The following is a 20099-nucleotide window of genomic DNA, read 5'->3' as shown; positions in this document are numbered from 1 at the left end:
CTAAAGGTTGAAGAGTGTGAACATGATGGTCTTTTAAGAGAAAAATCAAGGATTTTTTATTAGAGGTTGAAAACAAGGGTATTTAGGTTACTTTATTAGGGGAGTGGATCCTCTGTACCTTTTTGTTCCTATAGTGCCTTGTAGTGCTTTTACACAATTAAGATACTGCCACATCAACAATACACCCAAAGTAAATTGTTGAATTTACTTGAAAGTTGGAGGTTTAATGGCCGTCCATTTCCAAAGGCTTGGATTCTTTTATTATTATTATTATTATCATTTGTTTTCAATCTCGTCTAAACCATGAGTACAAGAGATATGAAATGTTATTTTTCAAACTGTGATATTTTGTGCACTATGGAATAAGTGTTACAAGGCATTATGGGAAAAAGGAGTTACGGAGGATCCGATCTCTTTTAGTAGTTTGGGTCTGCCTTAACACCATTGATCTTTCCAAAAAAAAATTCCCTTTAATTAGTCTTTTAGTATAGATCCAGATAAAGGGACACATCACCACCGATTTGAAATCACTTTTTGACCCGGATATGAGAGGATAGGTTCCCACAATCTACCCAGAATCCGGAACCCATTTTAACTAGAGTATCACCAACCCGAATGTAAGTAGATCCAGTTTGATGTGAGAGCTTTGGATTAAACATGTTTGGAGATCAAAAGATACATTGGTAGGGAGGGTGTACCGAAGATGATGAAACTCTGCAGCATCATATACATCTAAATGTCTCATAATAAAAAGGAATCGTCTAAGGTCTAAGAAGTCAATAAAAGGAGTAAAGAAGGGGAATATTTATAGTGAAAAGGTCCAAAGCAAATGATCTGGCGTGACCTTAGAAAGGAAATTATTTCAATTAAAGAAAACCACTTGGACCAATCATAAGCATCCACGTTTTATTTGACCGTTGGATAAAATCTCCTATTTCCTATATTTACAAAACTGCCACTGGTTTCAAAGTTTACAACAGGAGCCCATCGTTTCTAAAGGCTCCTCCTTTAATGACCGAAACACCCTTGTAGAAAGCTGTTCCTCACAGTACAAGTGGTAGGGTGATTCCAGTCATTCAAAAGAACTTTTAAAAAAAAGAAGACTATAATTCCCTTTTTATATTCTCCTTCTTGGATTCTGCAAGAAACAAAGTAGTACCTACTTACAAAGGTAAGAGAGCCCATTGTTTCTAAAGCTCCTTTAATGACTAAAACACCCTTGTAGAAAGCTTTTCCTCATGGTACAAGTGATAGGGTTATTCTGGTCATTCAAAAGAACATAAAAAAGAGTATAATTCATTTTTTATTCCCCTTCTTGGACTCTGCAAGAAAAGATACAAATTAGTACCTATTTACAAAGCTCTTACCTCCTCTTTTTATACTAAGTTTTAATCTTTCTATTTTCTTCCTCCTTGATCCTTTTCATGGAGGGTGAAAAGATCATAGAAAGCTTAGAAACTCTTTGGTTCTTCTCCAACATCTTCTCACCATCAACCCCACAACATCTTACCACCAATAATGATGGAAAGATCACTAAATCCCATTTCCAAGACTCTCCCAAACCAAATCAACAACCACCCATAACTTCAAATGTTCAAACAGAGCAAATTCAAGTCTCAGAAACTAAAGATCAGAATCAAACAAGTTCAGAATTAGAGTCGAAACTACAGACTGTGGAGGCAATCACAATGGGAGCAGTAGAAACTCTGGAGATAGTGAAGAAGGAACAGAGGATCAGAAGAGACAAGAGAAGTCCCAAGTCTGGTAAAAGAAGAGTAAAAGATCAAACAGAGAAGCAACATTTCAGTGAAGGTCAAGGGTTCAGAGATTTTGGATATAGTTTTGGAGATATTGGGTTTGATGAAAGATGGGTCCCCATGGTTTCTAAGCTTCAAATGTCAGGAAACTCATCTCTATGGTACAAGATGCCTCCATTCAGTGATGGTATGGCCATGAAGGAGCATCTCAGGTCATGGGCTCATGCTGTTGCCTGCACTGTCAGATAAAGTTGACTCAAGAAACTTCTCTATTAACTGATTTTGCTTCTCTCTTTTTTTTCAGTGGTTTAAGGGTTTTATAAGGAAATGAAAGATGGAGCTGTTCGCAGATCAGGGCTCCCATCATTTTTGTATTTTTTTTTTTTTTTTTTTCATTTTTTTTAAGTTTTCCTAACAGGGTTGCAATGGTGGATTTTTTATTTTATAAATTTTATAAACAGTCAAGCTTGGTATCATGTGGAAGTTCATGACACTGGGTGTAACTAAACAAAACAGACCTAGACGTTGATGATATAATTTTCTCTTTAATTTTTTTATATATTAAAATTCTAGTTAAAAAATGACAGTTGCTATTGGCACACCAACTTTTGCTAGTGCCACACCAATTTCTATATAAGTCACCAAAGAATTCTACATAGTTGGTGTGCCAGCGGAAGCCCTCTAAAGTACTCCATTTGCGTTAATGGAGATGGAGTCAACATAACTCCTCCTTCGACAACGAGAAAACTAGACTCAATCCATGGTTGAGGATCTCTATAAAGTAGATGGTTGACATTGTTGAGGTTGGAGCTTGATTACTAGTTGGATTGGACTTTTTCAAAAGATCGTTAGGTTATTCTTACATTATTCTTCTCTAGTATGCATGATTAAAATAATAACTCTACAAAAATTTCTATGAAAGATTTGGTGCAATAAAAAAAATACTTAGCATACGGACTAGTAAAGATAGGATAAAAAAAACCAATTAAGGTTATCTCAGGCTCGATTCATAGAAAAAAGATAACGGAAAGATTCAACATGGATAACGTCAAACTAGTTAGCCCTCCTCTCCAGCCTTGGTGGCCAAGCTATGATAGCCAAAGAAAATGCAGTATTGCCTTTCTTGTAAGGAAGCATCTTCTAATTTATTATATTTCATAAAACTATGCAAAAAAAATAATATACTAGATTTATTCGGGTTGATTGGCACGAGCATCCTCTTTAAGGTTAAAGGATTAGAAGATGATATATAATAAAATTGGAGGAATATTATTGAAAAAGAGGAGAAGATATGGAGGGATATTATTGAAAAATGGGAGAAGAGGAAAAATAATAAAGTTAGAGTTGCATTCTCAGATAAAAAGATAATAAAAGACAACAAAGTTGAAAGTAATTATCAAGATGCGGTCAAGATTGAACCCGAAGCCATCTTTATAGGGATAAACATTAGAAATTGTAAAATGAACTTCATGAGAATGATCTCCTCACCATAAAAATTGAATCTCAACCCTTCATGTGATCTGTGTTTTAATAGTTGGATCAAACTTTTGGTTCTATTGGGTTTTGTAACATTGGTTCGATTAAGCAATGAGAGGTTTTTTTATTATTTTATTACAATAAATTATGGTAATTTAGGATAAAAGTATATTTTATTTTGAACCGTGATAATCTGACTACCCCACGTGGCACACTCAATTGACTCTCTTGACGTGACAAGTTCGAGAATCGTGGATCTATACACCTCGGGTTACAAAACTACACTTCCCCATAAAACTGTGTATCCTGAGGGAATTGTGTATCTCAAGGCATACACATCCACAATTCCCAAACTTATCATGTCAAGAGAGTCGATTGGGTGTGCCATGTGAGATATTCAGATTATCACAACTCTTTTATTTTTATTTATTTTAATAAATCAAAGATGGTCCAACCAAATGGAACCACTAACTACGGTCCGATGACAAATTTTCGGTCTAATCATCGGTTCGACTTTCAAAAAATGTGTGTGGGGCGAAATGACTAGGGAGAGTTAACACCGTACCACTGGGGAAGGAAACGAGATGGAATACCAAGTTTAAAAAAAAAAAAAAAAAAAACAAGAGAACAAGAGAAGAGAGACAATCAGACCAAATCAAACATGAGAAAATGATAAAATCAAGACGATTGAGAGGTCACAAGGGCATAGTCACCTACTGCATCACCTCACGCGACAAGCCAGAAATCATCACGACTTTGGGTGAGGTACTCTCTCTAATCCCTCCTTTCTTCACCTTTTGATTCCAAAATTATCTTATATTTGATCCGAATTCGAACTCTAAACACATCTTCTCTATTCATCAATCCACCTTTTCAACTACAAAAACAATCCCTAAGGAGTAAAATTCTTCTTTTTTTTTTTTCCCCTTAAATTGATTATGTTGAGGCTAGATGACAAATTCGTAATCACAAATCAGAATAGGTTATTATAATCAAGAATAATATGGAACAAAATAGAATTTTTTTTTCCTTAACTATTGGTGAACGAGCAGGATTTTCAATGTGAATTCTCTGAGATCCAACGACTCGTATTATATTTGAAATTTTTTTGCTGAACTAGGTTATTGTATTTTTGATAAAGCAGTTAAGTTGTTAATGATTAAACTTTATTAACTAAATAGAAAATTGATATTGTCACTAAGCTAGTATTAATCGAACCTATTTTAACTATAACTATTTGAATATAAACATACATAAATACATAATTATAATCTGATTTAAATGTTTTATCTCTTCTGATACAAGATGACTAGGGTGAACTTACTTGGCATCAATAGTTTTAAACCTTGATCACATCATGGACGCCGAAGTTGTCATCTCACATGTTTACATAAGAGTTGTATAATCTCTTCAAACAGTAGATATCAGGAGCAGAGCCAGGATTTTACCCACGTGGGGCAATTAAGAGTAGAAAAAAAATTGTAGGGACAATTAAAAGTGGAAATTTTTTTTTATGAGGATAATAGTGGTAGATTTTTTTATCCACCGCTAATATCTGTCACAATAACTCATTAATCCATATATTTTGAAAATTCTTGTGAGGGCCAGTGCCCCATTGTAAATCTGCCCCTAGTTGATATGTGGTCATTGTTCTATACAAACATCATGTTTCAATTCTGATTCAGTCCCCTACACTTCCTCATCAAAACCTTATTCCAAAAAACCTGGGTAAGTGATCCATTCAATTCCATTTAAAGAGTGCCTTCTCCGCTCTCGCTAACTCATTGGCTTAGTCCACTTTCTTTTTATCTTCCTCTCTCTTTTCAAACTTTCAAGTTGCATGTTCCTTCTTACTGTGGTTGTAATTGACCTTTGTTGCACACACCCAAACCATCTTAATTGATTTTTCTTGATTCATCTTTAATTTGACTGAATCTTTTATTTTCATCACTCATCCATTTCTTCTTTTTATTTTAATGTCAATTGCTCTTTACAAACCTAAATAATTCTAAATAAATTTTTTTTTGAAAGGTAAATTGAACTCAAATTCAGATAAACTTGAACTCAAATTCAGATTGTGAAAGCTCAGAGCATAGTACTCCGGATGATTCTTGTTTTTATTGTTTTATATATGTAGTGTACATAAACACCTTTGTGAAACTCGCTTAATAATTTGATAAAACACCTATTGAGTATTTCAACAAACAACTTGTATGCCACACCTTTCAATACTATATTTGATAACGGCAATAAAATATAAATCCAAATAATAGTAGAAAATGCAAAGAAGATAAACAATCACACAAAAAAGGAGTAAGAACACAATACTTACAACACGAGATTTTATGTCTTTTACCTAAAGGCTAAATCCATAGAAATATGAGTATTAGATCTCGATTTCACTATGAAGAAAACGGATAGCGTTCTTTTGCCAAAATCCTAACCGAAATATTTTGTCTTATATGGGCTAAAAGTTTTAAAATTGAATGATTTTTTTTTTTTTTTTTTTGTGAAGATGATCTCTACAACAAGGAAACCATCCTCACAAAAAATCAGCCCATTCTAAAATTTTTAACCCCAATTTATAAGTCGAAGAACTGTGGACCGTCAACTTTAATCCTCACAAAAAATCAACCCATTCTGAAACTTTTAACCCATATAAGACAACTTTGTACAGGATTTTGATTGTTGAACCCGACCTTTTATATATATATATATATATATTACAGAATTAGGCTACACGGATTACAGAATCAGGCTAGCCTAACTATCTTAATAAGATTTCAAATCTTAAGGGTCGTTCGGCCCACATCGATTACAAAATCAGCAACCCAAAACCAAAGTCGAATCCTGTAGATTTCCTCTAAAAACTAAGACTAATAAAAAAAAAATGGTCTTAATCCAAGATGTTGAAAATGGACGTTCATCAAATATTGCCCCTTTGGCATGGGATCATGTTTTTTGGTTGCCACAAGTTGATGCGGTCAGGAAATTTCCTTAATAAGGGAAGTGTTTTTCCCTTTTTTTTTTTTTTTTCCGTAGGCTGGGGGATAAGGAACCCCACCTTTATTTCATAAACCAGTTTGTTTACAAACGATTAAAATAAACATTACAATCAGCAAATAAGCTTTTTGAAGTAGTAGTACATATACTTTCCTAGTCGTTGGAAGAATCCTGTGCCAGTAATTTCCCGAAATAGATTCATCTGCAGCATCAAAAAAATACTGGCAAGGAGATAAGCAAGATAATATGGAATCACTAACCATGCGGAACGAAGCCCTAGAACGATGAAAAAAGCAGCACTCACTGTCAACATCATGGCTACTATAGAGATGTAGAGGGTGACAAGACCAAAAAACATTTTTATTGGTAGGATGTCAAGGAAATCTTCTTCTTCATAGCCTGAAGTTAGGATGGAGAGGAATATTAGCAGTGAAATAGAGGAACTTAATAGAGCCAGAGCATCTGATACGATGAAAACTATAAAGTGGGCAGATTTTAAGCGAATGGGAAGGCCTGTGTCATTATTAGTGCCACCTGGTACAGTAAAAATTGCAGCAAACACTACTGTGGTAATAAGTGTGGCTACAACCATGCATGATTGAGCCATGCCTTTCATCCATTTCTCCCCTTCCCCAGCCAATGTCTTGTGCTCCTTTGTAAACAACTCTTGGGGCGTTATCCCATCTTTGTTTCTTAATTCCTTGTCACATGGTCGAACAATCTCTTCCACCATCTACACATAAAATATGTTACATGATTTGTCATCCAGGTAAGGCAAATAGAGCATAACAACTTCTCATTCTTAATCATGGGTGTGCGTTAAATTCACTTGAAAAGCTTGTCGGGTTGCCTCGGTTGGATGTTGCATGATCATAATAGACTCGTGCTAGAGTGACCTCAATTCACACTTTGTTGAAGTGGAGGTGTGCACATAACCATAGATGTCTTTCACTCGTATTTCATGAAAAGCATCTATGGTTCCGGACACACGACATCAACAAAGTGTGAGAATTGAGGTCACTCCAGCATTATTCATCATAATATAGTTATGGGTGATTTAGATGTATCGTTTCACATTTTGGTGAAGACTCAGGATCCAATATGGTGTCCCATTCCTATAAAAATAGGATAGATGTCTACGAGGCACGCTTTAGTTTGTGTTATAAGCACCTCGATCATCTAATCAAGCAGTTCATGCAACCCAATGTATTTATTTCCTAATCAAATTGTGGCACATAGACAACTATCCTATCTATAGAAACAGGACACCATATGGGATGTCAAACTGATACGCCCACCTGGCCACTGTCTTCAAAGGGGCACATGTCATCAGTTTGTCAACACGGGAGTAACTCAAATAATTATCAAAACGTCACTTACGTCTAAATCCAGTGGAGATTTGTTAACAAAAGGACAGGGTGCTCCACAGATAAACAAATAGCAAGATGTCAGGTGTATGCTAGAAAGTCAATTTATTGAAAATGCAAGCCTCAACCCACAGGTGGAGGCTCTCCATCAACATCACCGTTGGGATGCTAGGGATTCCCAAGAGAAAATGTATTATAATGCTGAAACTAATCTGTAGAAAATCTGTGCTTTTCCTTGAATCCTGACAGGCACGTTGATGGAGAGCTAGCCTGCCCAAGCGGTTAAGTGTCATGGTTTTACTACTTTAGCGTACACGTGGGAACTTTCTATTAATTCATCAGCTTAGCACCATTTTTGTGTTAATTACCAGCAAATTTGAACTCATCTAAATCACCCAATTATTATTAATAAAATAAAATTTGTTAAAATAAGTTATAATTAAAAATAATAATAATCACATTTTCTAAACCATATCCTAGGAAAATGGAAAAAAGTGAGTATTATTCAAGTAGATTGGCTCGACATTGAGCTAGTAATAATAGGCTACTTGTAATCTAATCAAGCAGAATTGCCTAGAGGATTCTGAATTAACTCATCGAGTCTTAAACTGTTAGAAAAATTGTATAAACTTGTAATTGTGGGAAGTGGAAAGAAAATATATCACCTTAAACCATGTCATCTCTTGTCTCATTTGTAAGGCAACGCTTGAGACAGAATGGAGTTGAGGGTAAGGTGCCAACTTTGCTGCCAAATGCAAGATGTTGTTCTTAGATTCATCAATTTGAGAAGCCAAGACATTCTTATGTGTCTTGAATTCATGGATGAGGTTGAAAACCTCCCGTTGGCGATGTTCGACTGCAATATGGAATATGCTCTTGTTCTTCTTGTTGGTGTCCATCCACATTAAATCAGGATAGGATTGAAGACATTCTACAATAAGATCAACGTTTCCAAACTTCGCCGCAGTGCTCAAGATTTCCGACCCTGCAAAAAAATCTATGATTTCCAAGATATTGCAAGTAAAAATTTGCTCGCAAATGCATTTTTGTAGTCCAACTATTTTAGCATGCTTCAGCTTGTTTTGATCTTCTTCATTGGTCCGTTGATCTGCCATTAAAAATAAACAAGAAGAAATATAAGATTCATGGAGAAATGGCTGAGAGGTATGTAATGAATGGATGTATGCACTTCGTTTCCAAATGTAAACATTTGTTGTCCTTGTGCATTGTTAGTGTAATCTATGTAAATGTCGTAGATGTTAGAACCCAACAATCGTGTGGCTCATTGACCTGCACGTTTTAGGTTTTTGACTTGCACAAGGATTATATAATGTAGAGATGTCAATAATTAAGGATAAATCCCAATTATATTAGAAATACTGAAAGAGGAATATTCTTTAAGCCTTAAAAGGAAACCTTGATGGATGGGAATCCTACTAAAAGAGGATCTCTAAGCCCTCTATTCCCATCTATTTAAGTGGATCAGCAACCCATAAATAGGTACACACAAAACGTGAATAACAGACGAGATTTTGGGTTTTGAATCATGGTGATCTCCATCAATCACCAAAGCCCTAGGGCAAACCAATATAGAGAGGGAAGAGAAGGTGAGTCTGGGAATTAGAGAACGATCGGGGATTTACGCACATCGGATCACAAGCACTTGGATTGAGAAAGGCACACCTGTAGCAAATTGGTTTATCGATTTAATTTATGGCACAAGGTAAGTACCCTAATCTTTAATCTTTAGGAGCATGAATAGGTTTCTTGAGATATATACATGATTCTTGATCTTGGACAATAATAGACTAATAGTTCTGTGGTAAAGATTTATTATGGATTAAATCTCACAACAGAATATCAAACTCTTTTGGTGTTGAAAGGAAAATTTTTTAAAAATATAAAAAATTATAATGACTTTTATAGTTAAAGCGGGTTTTGGAGGTTGCTAATTTCCAATACAAGCATAGGCCATTAGCATTTAGAAAATAGCAAATGCGTTGTTCATAGTTAAGTAAAAAAAAATGAATTAATATCGTACTCCAATTGTCTTCTCCGATGAACTTCTCTATTTTTGGTCATCTTTTCTGTCCGCCTTCACCTGAAAAGAAATCAGGGTGATGCCAACTAAAGAGTCTCTGACAATCTAATTAGTACTTAAGATAATTGTAGAGCAAGAAAAAGACATTTAGGGTATGTTTGATTGCATGGAAAGTCACTTTCCATGGAATTTGAAATCCATGGAAAATTAGTTGTGGAAAATAGGTAGGGTTGGAAAATCAAATCCATTGTTTGATTTCACATGGATAAAATCATGGAAAAATATGAGAAAAAAGAAGAAGAGGAGAAGGAGGAAGAAGATGATAGGAGGGGGAGAGGAAGAAGAAGATGACGAGGAAGAGGGAGGGGGGAGGATGTGGCGGCGACGGTGGCGGTGACGACAACGACGACGGTGACGGTGGCGACGGAGGTAAGTAAGGAAGATGGGGGGAGAACGTGGTGGTAGTAGTGGCGGATGAGATGAGGGATGGAGAAGAAGGAGAAGAAGAAAAAGAAGAAAAGAGATAGAGGGTGGTCGGAGACGGAGTCGATGGCGACGACGATGGTGACAACGACGATGACGACGAGGTTAGTGTAATGGTGATGGTGGTGGTGATAGTGGTGGTGGTGGTAGTGGTGGTGGTGGTGGTGGTAGGGAAGAATTGATGATGGAAAATATGGGTGGATTTCATTTTCCCACCCATATGGGTGGGAAAGTGAAATCCATGATTTAGTGGACTTTTTGAATGGGGTGGAAAATGAATTCCATTTTCCATGTGCAATCAAACACTTGAAAAATGTCATTTTCCATGGAAATTGATTTTCCACCCTATTTTCCATGTGCAATCAAACATACCCTTAGAACAAAAATGTTGTAGTGTGATTTTTGCCTTGAGGCTTAAGTGGGGATTTCCTTTTTATAAAGAAGAGCTCATTAATGTAGGGCATTAAACTCAGTTATAACATCTCCCCATGATGCCTTGCATTTATGTTATTAAAGACCCATGATGCATTGAGAAGTCGACCATCGTTAACTCTTAGCCCCTAATCATCAATTTTTAAAGTTAATTTGTAAACATCCAAAATCACCTCACAACAATTCAGCCCAATCTAAAATTTCTAATCCCATCAAAAGTGGTTTACAAATTGAAGAATTATGGAACATCGCTTTTTACCATTAATTTGTAAATCACTTTTGATGATGTTAGAAGTTTCAGAATGGGCTGATTTTTTGTGAGGTTGATCTCCTCGCCATAGAGATCATCCTCACAAAAAATCGTCCCAATCTGAAATTTCTAACCCATATAGGACAAATTTTGACTCCCCAGCATTGGTTGCCAAAGAGGACCCATATTTGGGTCTACAAATTAAGGTAAAAATCAACAATCTACAATTCTTCAACGTGCAAACCACTTTTGATGGGGTTAGAAGTTTTAGAATGGGCTATTTTTTGTCATGACCTCCTCATCTAAGACCAAACATTGGCTCCCTAAGCATCAGTTGTTGAACACTATATATATGTGGTGGGGGGGGGGGGGGGGGGGGGGGGGAAGGGGAGGGTTCAAGAGGCAATAAGATAGCCAAAGTGTTTTTGTCTTACCTGGGCTAGAAGTTTTGGAATGAGCTGATTTTTTTTGTGATGATCATCTCTATGGTGAGATCATCTTCACAAAAAATCAACTCATTCTGAAACTTCTAACCCTAATTTACAAGTTACAGAATCGTGGACCGTCAATTTCCAACATTTATTTGTAAACCACTTTTGATGGGGGCTAGAAGTTTCGGAATGAGCTGATTTTTTTGTGAGGATGATCTCCCATACCTTTATACATGGGAGGGCCGAATTAACTGGCTTTTTTACATGAGGGTGAGCATGCTTGCTCCTATTTTTGGAGACACTTACACTACTTAGAAGTTTAACCCCTACAATTTAAAACATATTTGTTAATATAACCACTTGGGGTATACACCAACTGCCTTTCAAGTTACCTCAAATAACTGAGCCTTGTAGCTCGGATGGAATGCTCCTTGCTCATGTCACCTATATGCACCGGTGTGGTATTTGCCAAAACCCCTCCGACGATCAAGTTAAGTTAAACAAAACATGAAAAATGCTCTTTATTGTGCTCCCGCTCGATTGGCCTTCTCCTTCAAATCCGAGCTCCTAATTCTGCTCCTCTTGGTTCGGGATCAGATCATGGGAGATCCCATGATCTGTGGAATCCTAATCGAAGTAGAATCGTTCCTTTTCTGGTTCCCTGAATCTTGGGATTTTCCCTTAATCTTCGAAGATCAGACCTGCCTAGCCTATCTTGCTTCCCAGGTTCTTCCTCTCAGAGAAACCTATTCCAGTACTGCCCTACAGTCGAGCAAGACTGGGCTACAGGGCTGATTTGGGTACCACCTACTTGGGGTCCTATTTAACCCCCACTCTCATTTGGATTTGAGCTTCTGCTCAGCCTAGATCTGTACAGTTTTTACCCTCTACACCAACCAAATAGATTTTGTTATCTTTTTTTGAGCTAAGCAAATAGATTTTGTTACCATCTACCATTGAACTTTACAAGTCGTCTTCGTCGTTGTCCTACAAAGAACTTCACAACGAACCATCTTCATCTTCCACCAAAAGTTGCTCTAAACCTTACAAGGCATCAAACTTAAGTTCATTTTTGTTTGTTTATCATCCCTACTTTGTAATGTGTTCGTAATGGGGAAAAATAGTAGAAAAATTTGGGCAAATGGTAGGAATTAGTTTAGATTAGGACTAAAACTATTATGTATAACATTTGAATCCTAAAAAATGTTGACAAGTATTTTTAGACATTATTGTTAACAAGAACTTGTTCTCAATGCGTTAAATCTACACACACAAAAAATCATTTTTTTATTTGCTTATGTCGAACTTGAAAGATTGACATGTGTTAGGCCATGTTAAATCTGTCCTTTAGACAAAAAATTTGCACCTAAAAACTCTATGTCAATAGGACACGGGTGACAAGGCTTGAGTTATGTCAACAAAACTCAAACGTCATGGCTTAAGTTATGTCAAACACGTCCTTGACACCAAGTTTGTAAAACATGAAAACGAAGACCGATAAATGTACGAAAAGATGCAAGTTTTATCTACAACTTTTGAACTATCATATTCATTGTAATTGTAGTCATTTGATTGAGTTATTTCCTTTTAAGATTGAGTTCTTGGGAATCATTCATCTGAGTTCAAACAAATGAAATAAATCAACGAGAAAACCTAAAAATGAAATGAGATTTCAAAAGTAACCAACTTCCATTGCCTTAATCCATCAAAATAATGATTTTTTGAACCTTTAAACCTTAGAATCAACAGAAAATAGAATAATTGAGTGGAGTTCTCTTCGTCTTCCCCAATGGCACAAGCATAAATTTAGGGTTTTAGATTTCAAATGATTAATTGTAATTGTAGGTCCAACTACTAATACTAATGGGACCTATTCATCATTTTCGGTTTTTTAAATGGGTGCAAATGCCTCAAAAAGTGGGTGCAATTATGCTCACCCTTACATTAATCGGTGAATCTTTGATTTTGTTGGTGATTCAACAATTTATTTGATTATCACCAATTAAATCGATAGACCCCTCAAATCTACAAATTTATTTGTGACTATGAATAGAACCAATTTACCAAGTCAAATTGGAAGACATCTAAGTCAACCCATCAACTCAACAAAGTCAGTTTGAAAATTCATTGAGTCACATCAGAAACTCAACCAAGTTATCCAACTACATATGTTTCTTTTATAAATTTAAAATATTTTAATTTGAGTTTTTCAACTTGACTCACAAGTTGTTGACTTGACTAAGTATCAATGGCGAAAAAACAAAACTAACCTGAGAAGGGGCTGAACGACAGAAATAATGACAAGCATTCACGCACACGTACAAAAGTAATTCGAGCCAACAAATGCGAGGCTAACTCTACACATTGATCTCGAGCAGTAGCTAACCGAGGGTAGTGGCGGAGTAGATATGATGCTAGATCTATATAGAAACAAAAACACAAATATGAATCTCTAAATCCATTTAAAATTTTGAATTTTTCAAAATTGATTTCCAAATAGTCTTTGACTGCAAGTGAAAATAAATCATGAAAATTCCTTTTGGGGTAGAAAAAACTTTAAGCCGACCATGTTGGTCAAGCTAATTAAACAATTTTAATTATGGTATCAGGTCCCCCCCTCATGAAGGAAAAAGTTATGTCAACAAAACTCAAACGTCATGGCTTAAGTTATGTCAAACACGTCCTTGACACCGAGTTTGTAAAACATGAAAACGAAGACCGATAAATGTATGAAAAGATGCAAGTTTTATCTACAACTTTTGAACTATCATATTCATTGTAATTGTAGTCATTTGATTGAGTTATTTCCTTTTAAGATTGAGTTCTTGGGAATCATTCATCTGAGTTCAAACAAATGAAATAAATCAACGAGAAAACCTAAAAATGAAATGAGATTTCAAAAGTAACCAACTTCCATTGCCTTAATCCATCAAAATAATGATTTTTTGAACCTTTAAACCTTAGAATCAACAGAAAATAGAATAATTGAGTGGAGTTCTCTTCGTCTTCCCCAATGGCACAAGCATAAATTTAGGGTTTTAGATTTCAAATGATTAATTGTAATTGTAGGTCCAACTACTAATACTAATGGGACCTATTCATCATTTTCGGTTTTTTAAATGGGTGCAAATGCCTCAAAAAGTGGGTGCAATTATGCTCACCCTTACATTAATCGGTGAATCTTTGATTTTGTTGGTGATTCAACAATTTATTTGATTATCACCAATTAAATCGATAGACCCCTCAAATCTACAAATTTATTTGTGACTATGAATGGAACCAATTTACCAAGTCAAATTGGAAGACATCTAAGTCAACCCATCAACTCAACAAAGTCAGTTTGAAAATTCATTGAGTCACATCAGAAACTCAACCAAGTTATCAACTACATATGTTTCTTTTATAAATTTAAAATATTTTAATTTGAGTTGTTCAGCTTGACTCACAAGTTGCTGACTTGACTAAGTATCAATGGCGAAAAAACAAAACTAACCTGAGAAGGGGCGGAAATACAGAAATGATGACCGGTCTTCACGCACACGTACAAAAGGCTTTCGAGCCAACAAATGCAAGGCTGACTCTCCACATTGATCTCGAGCAGTAGCTAACCGAGGGTAGTGGCGGAGTAGATATGATGCTAGATCTATATAGAAACAAAAACAAAAATATGAATCTCTAAATCCATTTAAAATTTTGAATTTTTCAAAATTGATTTCCAAATAGTCTTTGACTGCAAGTGAAAATAAATCATGAAAATTCCTTTTGGAGTAGAAAAAACATTAAGCCGACCATGTTGGTCAAGCTAATTGAACTATTTTAATTACCCCCCCCCCCCCCCCCAAAAAAGGAAAAAGTCATTTTTCTACAAGAGGATTTTGACAAAAAGAATAATAATAATCATCGCCTTCGCAAGATAATCATTTTTCTTTTTAATATTATATGCAATCGCTTTTTTTTTTTTTGACGAGTTAAAAACTTTTGGTGTTGCCACCAGAAAAACTCGTTTTTAATGAGATCGGTAACTTTGTATTAACGGGAATTGAATTCAAGTCTATTATATCATCACCGAAAGACTTTCCCACCAGCTCGGTAAAAATCTCTATCGCATTTCAAGATCTTCCTCAAGTGCTCTCAAGTCTTATAAACCCAAGGACCTATGTCATGCTAGCTCTTTTTCCTACACCACAGTCCCACAACAATGCATACCACATAACTAACAACACTCGCATCACATCAATGCAAAACAATTCATGATCTCACATGTCATCATTAATAAAAACCTTTTTTTCAGAAAAAAAAATTAGAACTAGGCCACCACCATTGACCATACTTCATTTTTCTATATTATTACAATAATTAAAATAAATAAAAAGAAATCTCCCTGATATTTCTCCATATTTAAGACTCAAACTTACCCAATAATTTTCAATTTTGTACTTTTTTTCCTTCTCGTTTAAAGTCAACCTAAGTATGCGCATGATTATAATAATTGATTAGCAATTACAATACACTTCTTTTTTAGCAAAAGTATCCTTGATCAAGTGGTAGGATCGTTGGTTCACATAGTTTAGCAACCTCTCGACTCAATTCAATTAGCTAACTATTCTATTTTCTCTTTTAGGCATTTTACTAAACACCTACCGTGCACCCTTACCTTCACATGAAATAATCAAAACCAATTGTCAAATCAATGATTTATACAAAATACCAAATGAAGAGTTAAAACCCACAATCAAGAATTCAAATGTCTCCCAGAAATTTTTTCACTTATTAACTATCTTCATACTCTAATCATCCCTTACATCATTCGACTACCAATTCAGCAACATTTGGCTAAACAATTACAAACTCAAGTTATCCAATAGATTAACCACTAATTAAGTTAAAAGGTAAATAATTAGTCACCTACAGTCCAAAATCTATCATAATTTCAATTAATCAATTCTTCAAACACTTCATATTCAACCATGCATTCTTAAGGGGCAAGCACAAAACTATCTATGGATTTATAGGAAGAATCTCTCAAAAATTTATTTAAATGCAATACGAATGAAAGCATATGAAGAATACTTACCCTCGATATTATATTAGAATATGCAATACTAATAAATATTATATTAGAATTCATACAATAATCATCCAAGAATCATCAGTCAAGTTTAATTTATTCTTCATTGGTAACTCAACTTAGCCGCAAAATATGCTTCAGTTTCTGAACCGCTTGGTGTGTGTAAATGACTATATGTAGAGTAGTTCTATTAACACACAAACTTTTACTTATAATACGCCAATTTACATGTGATAGATAATCCTTCAATTTCAAAAGGATAATCCTTCAGCCCACTCCAAAACTTCTAACCCCATGTTTACAAGTTAAAAAATCGTGGACCGTCCATTTTTTGTAAATCATTTTTTGTAAATCATGTTTTGCCAAAATATTTGTTGCTGAACATTTCCCTATATATATATATATATATATATATATATATATATATATATATATATAGGGTCCCGTTCAATGGCAAACTTTTTGGCAAAACAATTTTCAAAACTTGAGTTAGAAGTTTTGGAATGGGCTGATTTTTGGTGAGGATGATCTCTACGATGAGGAGATCATCATCACCAAAAATCAGCCCATTCCAAAACTTCTAGAGATCATCCTCACCAAAAATCAGCTCATTCCAAAACTTCTAACCCCATCAAAAATAGTTTACAAAAAATGGACGGTCCACGATTTTTCAACTTGTAAACATGGGTTAGAAGTTTTGGAATGGGCTGATTTTTGGTGATGATGATCTCCTCACCGTAGAGATCATCCTCACCAAAAATCAGCCCATTCCAAAACTTCTAACTCATGTTTTGAAAAATGTTTTGCCAAAAAGTTTGTCAAAAAGTTAGCCATTGAACGTGACCCATATATATATCCAAGTTTTGAGTTGAATTAAAGATTTTCCACATTGACTTGTACCAGTCGAGTTTGGGGCTGAGTCAACCAAAAAAAACCATTGGAGTCCACTCAGGTTGACTTGAAAATTTTAAGAGTATGGATCTAAAGTAATATGTATGTACCATAAAAATCCGAAGCAATTGCAGCATTAAGGAGGCGAGCACCATCCTGGCGTTGGAAGGGACTTGGATTTTCATCTCTTGTATATTGGAGGAGAAACCATGCCACATCCTCATTGCCGTACTGAGTAGCAAGGAGGATTGGTGTTAGTCCATCATCGTTCTGTATTTGAGTCAATGCATCGTGTTTTTCGACCATAACCCTTGCAGCATCGATGGCTCCGGCTATGCTTGCCAAAGAAAGTGCGGTGTTGCCCTTATTGTTCTTCATGGCTAATGCTTCCAAGGGCATCAATTGCACTAGTTCCCTCACCAGCTGCATGTTGCAATCCTTGTAAGCTGTAAGGTGTAGAGCAGTCTCTGATGCCAATGTTATCCTAACCGTCACGGCCTCCGGATTGAGATTCCAGAAGCCTCTAGCACCTTCTAGGTCACCTTTGAGTACAGCTTTGTACAAAGGCAGGTAGTATTTTATATCTCTATTGTTATTCGCCATAGCGTTCCACCGCTAATGATGGTGCACAACACAACTCAACTCAAACACTATGATTTTAGCCCAAAATGCCCTAGAATTGGAGTTAGTAATTCAAATTAATGTGAGGCTGCGCCTACCTCCTTTATAAGAAGAATACGTCAATGCTGAGTCTTTTTTTAATGTTTTTGCTTTGAAAATAGTACTCGACCCGTGAGCTGTAAATTTCTCCTCATTTACATCAAATTATTAAACCATATTCAACCTTCAACAGAAGCTGCTGGAAATTCTGATTTTTCTAATCCACAACCATACGTATGAATGACCTTCGATGTATAACTGAGAACGGAAGTTAAACACACTATTAAGTAAAGTATTAATTTGTATATACACATAGTTTGCATCTGCTAAAACATTATAGTTAGACCTAGTCCTTGACCTAGGTCTTCTCTGAGAGATTAACATAAATGACTTAAATCCCCTCTCATCTCCTGTCCAAGAGACTAACAGAACATGACCCAAGTACCATCATGTTCAACCTTCAGCTAAAAAGAATCCTTGATTCTCTCTTCAAGACTCATTGTCCTTGACATGGTTGGATTAAATATAAATGATTTTATCCCCGTCTTTATTTTAAATATTGTATATTCTTCAATAAATGTCAAGAAGAAGAAAAATATATATGATTGGTATATACAAAACGATGGATTTTTGGGTAGAAAAAAGATTTTCTGCTAGAAGTTGGTTAAAGAACTCGAAGACAGTGGACTTTTGGAAGAAAAATCAAAGGTTTTTGGACACAGGTTGAAGATGATGGCATTTAGGTCAAGTGGGTCTATCATCAATTTGAAAACATATTGAGGTATATAAAAAATTTGAGGGGGTGTGTTCAAATCACCCTCAATCTTTATTTGGTTGAGTAAATAATTAAGATATAGACACAAAAAGCAATCTAAAACCAAAAAGTAATTAATTAATTAAATAAAATGGAAAGGAAGATAGCGTTCCCTCCGAAGAACAACAACCAACTTTCAATTTCTTTAGTAATCATTCATCATACAAAGGTTTGACTAAAATAATTATCTCAACATTACAAAACATTATAACACACGTTCGAACAATTTCAAAGTTGTTTACATTTATGATTAGGCTCATATAAATTCCTAAACCCTAAAAAATAAAAATCTAGGTGAGAAACAAGAGAGTTCTTTTGGAACCCCAACTTTTACTTATTCTCAACAATTCACTTTTTTTCTTTATTTATTTTTTGATCGACAAACCTATTTTTAATGAGTTCAGTAACTCGGTGTTTGCAGGATATGAACTTAAGTCTCTACTATCATCATCCATTGAAATTATAAGGACGAGTGTTATATTTTTTTGTAATGTTGAGGTAATTATTTGAGCAAAACCTTTGTAATGTTTGAATTGTGTGTTTTAATCTTTAAGGTTGAATATCAAATAGAACAAATTTAAATGATTTTGTTGGAAAAAACTGAAGGTAAAATATAAGGGTATTTAAGTTTTTTTTCCCTAATCTTCCAAAGTAGAGCATGGTCAAGGGATGTGCCATGAATTTAAAACAAAAGTGTATCTCAGATATTCGCTGCAATGCAAGCTATCTCCAAATCACTCACACACGTAAGCATCGTTTTAAAATTGTTCAAGACCGAGATGTCTCAGGCAAGCCATCTAGATGTCATTCTTGAATGAATGAGATTTCATTATGACTACAGCTTCACATTGATTAATTCGACATTTTGAAAAAGGCCAATTTGAGTTAATAAAATTTGTCCTTTACCCACTAAAGGTTGATGAGATGGTCAAATCCACACCTCAAGAAGCAAAGGTCTTGAGTTTGAATCCCCCTCAGGGATTTATTTCAAAAATCACCCTTAAAAAAGGATTAGAGGTTGGTGTGAGGGGATTACATGTATCCTGAGAATTAGTGAGTGCTTTAAGAGGCCCAAATACCTCACTTCAAGAATATTTGTTTTTAACAAAAATATTTATTTATTTTAATGATTTTAATGTTTATTATCTAAATAGAAATATGATCCTGTCAATGAACTTGTTTAATTTATCATATTTCATAAATGATCGACCATTAAGTTTAGTGAGAATTCTTTTTCAATAATAAATGTACTTTAGGATAAAAAGCACATTTTTGTTATTTTAATAAATCTAAGTTGGTCCACAAAATGGAACTATGGTAGACCACTGTTTGATTTATGTGACAAATTTTCGGGCTAATCATTGGTTTGGTTTCTCAAACATAGTGTGTGGCACCTTAGTGACTAGAGCGCGGGGTGGGTGCAGGT

The 20099-nt window shown here is 35.1% G+C and overlaps 1 protein-coding gene across 3 annotated transcripts; it reads right to left on the bottom strand.

The window, feature by feature from the left end:
• Nucleotides 1-6115: 6115 nt before the first annotated feature.
• Nucleotides 6116-18030, bottom strand: LOC147392316 (uncharacterized). Of its 3 annotated transcripts, XM_086458876.1 has the most exons (5): nucleotides 17310-18030; nucleotides 14734-14883; nucleotides 13511-13660; nucleotides 8269-8711; nucleotides 6116-6969 (listed from the first exon to the last, which is right to left on the bottom strand). In XM_086458876.1, the coding sequence occupies exons 1-5, from the start codon at nucleotides 17800-17802 to the stop codon at nucleotides 6349-6351; spliced, it is 1857 nt and encodes a 618-aa protein (XP_086315002.1). In that variant the 5' UTR covers nucleotides 17803-18030; the 3' UTR covers nucleotides 6116-6348. The 3 variants fall into 3 exon arrangements, with proteins under 3 accessions (XP_086315002.1, XP_086315003.1, XP_086315004.1); XM_086458877.1 differs by lacking the exon at nucleotides 13511-13660 and having other exon boundaries at nucleotides 17310-18028; XM_086458878.1 differs by lacking the exons at nucleotides 13511-13660; nucleotides 14734-14883 and having other exon boundaries at nucleotides 17310-18028.
• Nucleotides 18031-20099: the final 2069 nt, after the last annotated feature.

Source organism: Akebia trifoliata, chromosome 11 (genome assembly GCF_017979445.1).
Source record: "Akebia trifoliata isolate Shusen 1 chromosome 11, ASM1797944v1, whole genome shotgun sequence".
NCBI classification, from domain to species: Eukaryota; Viridiplantae; Streptophyta; class Magnoliopsida; order Ranunculales; family Lardizabalaceae; genus Akebia; species Akebia trifoliata.
The sequence above is the reverse complement of the archived record's forward strand: the minus strand, read 5'-3'. Positions and strand labels throughout refer to the sequence as shown.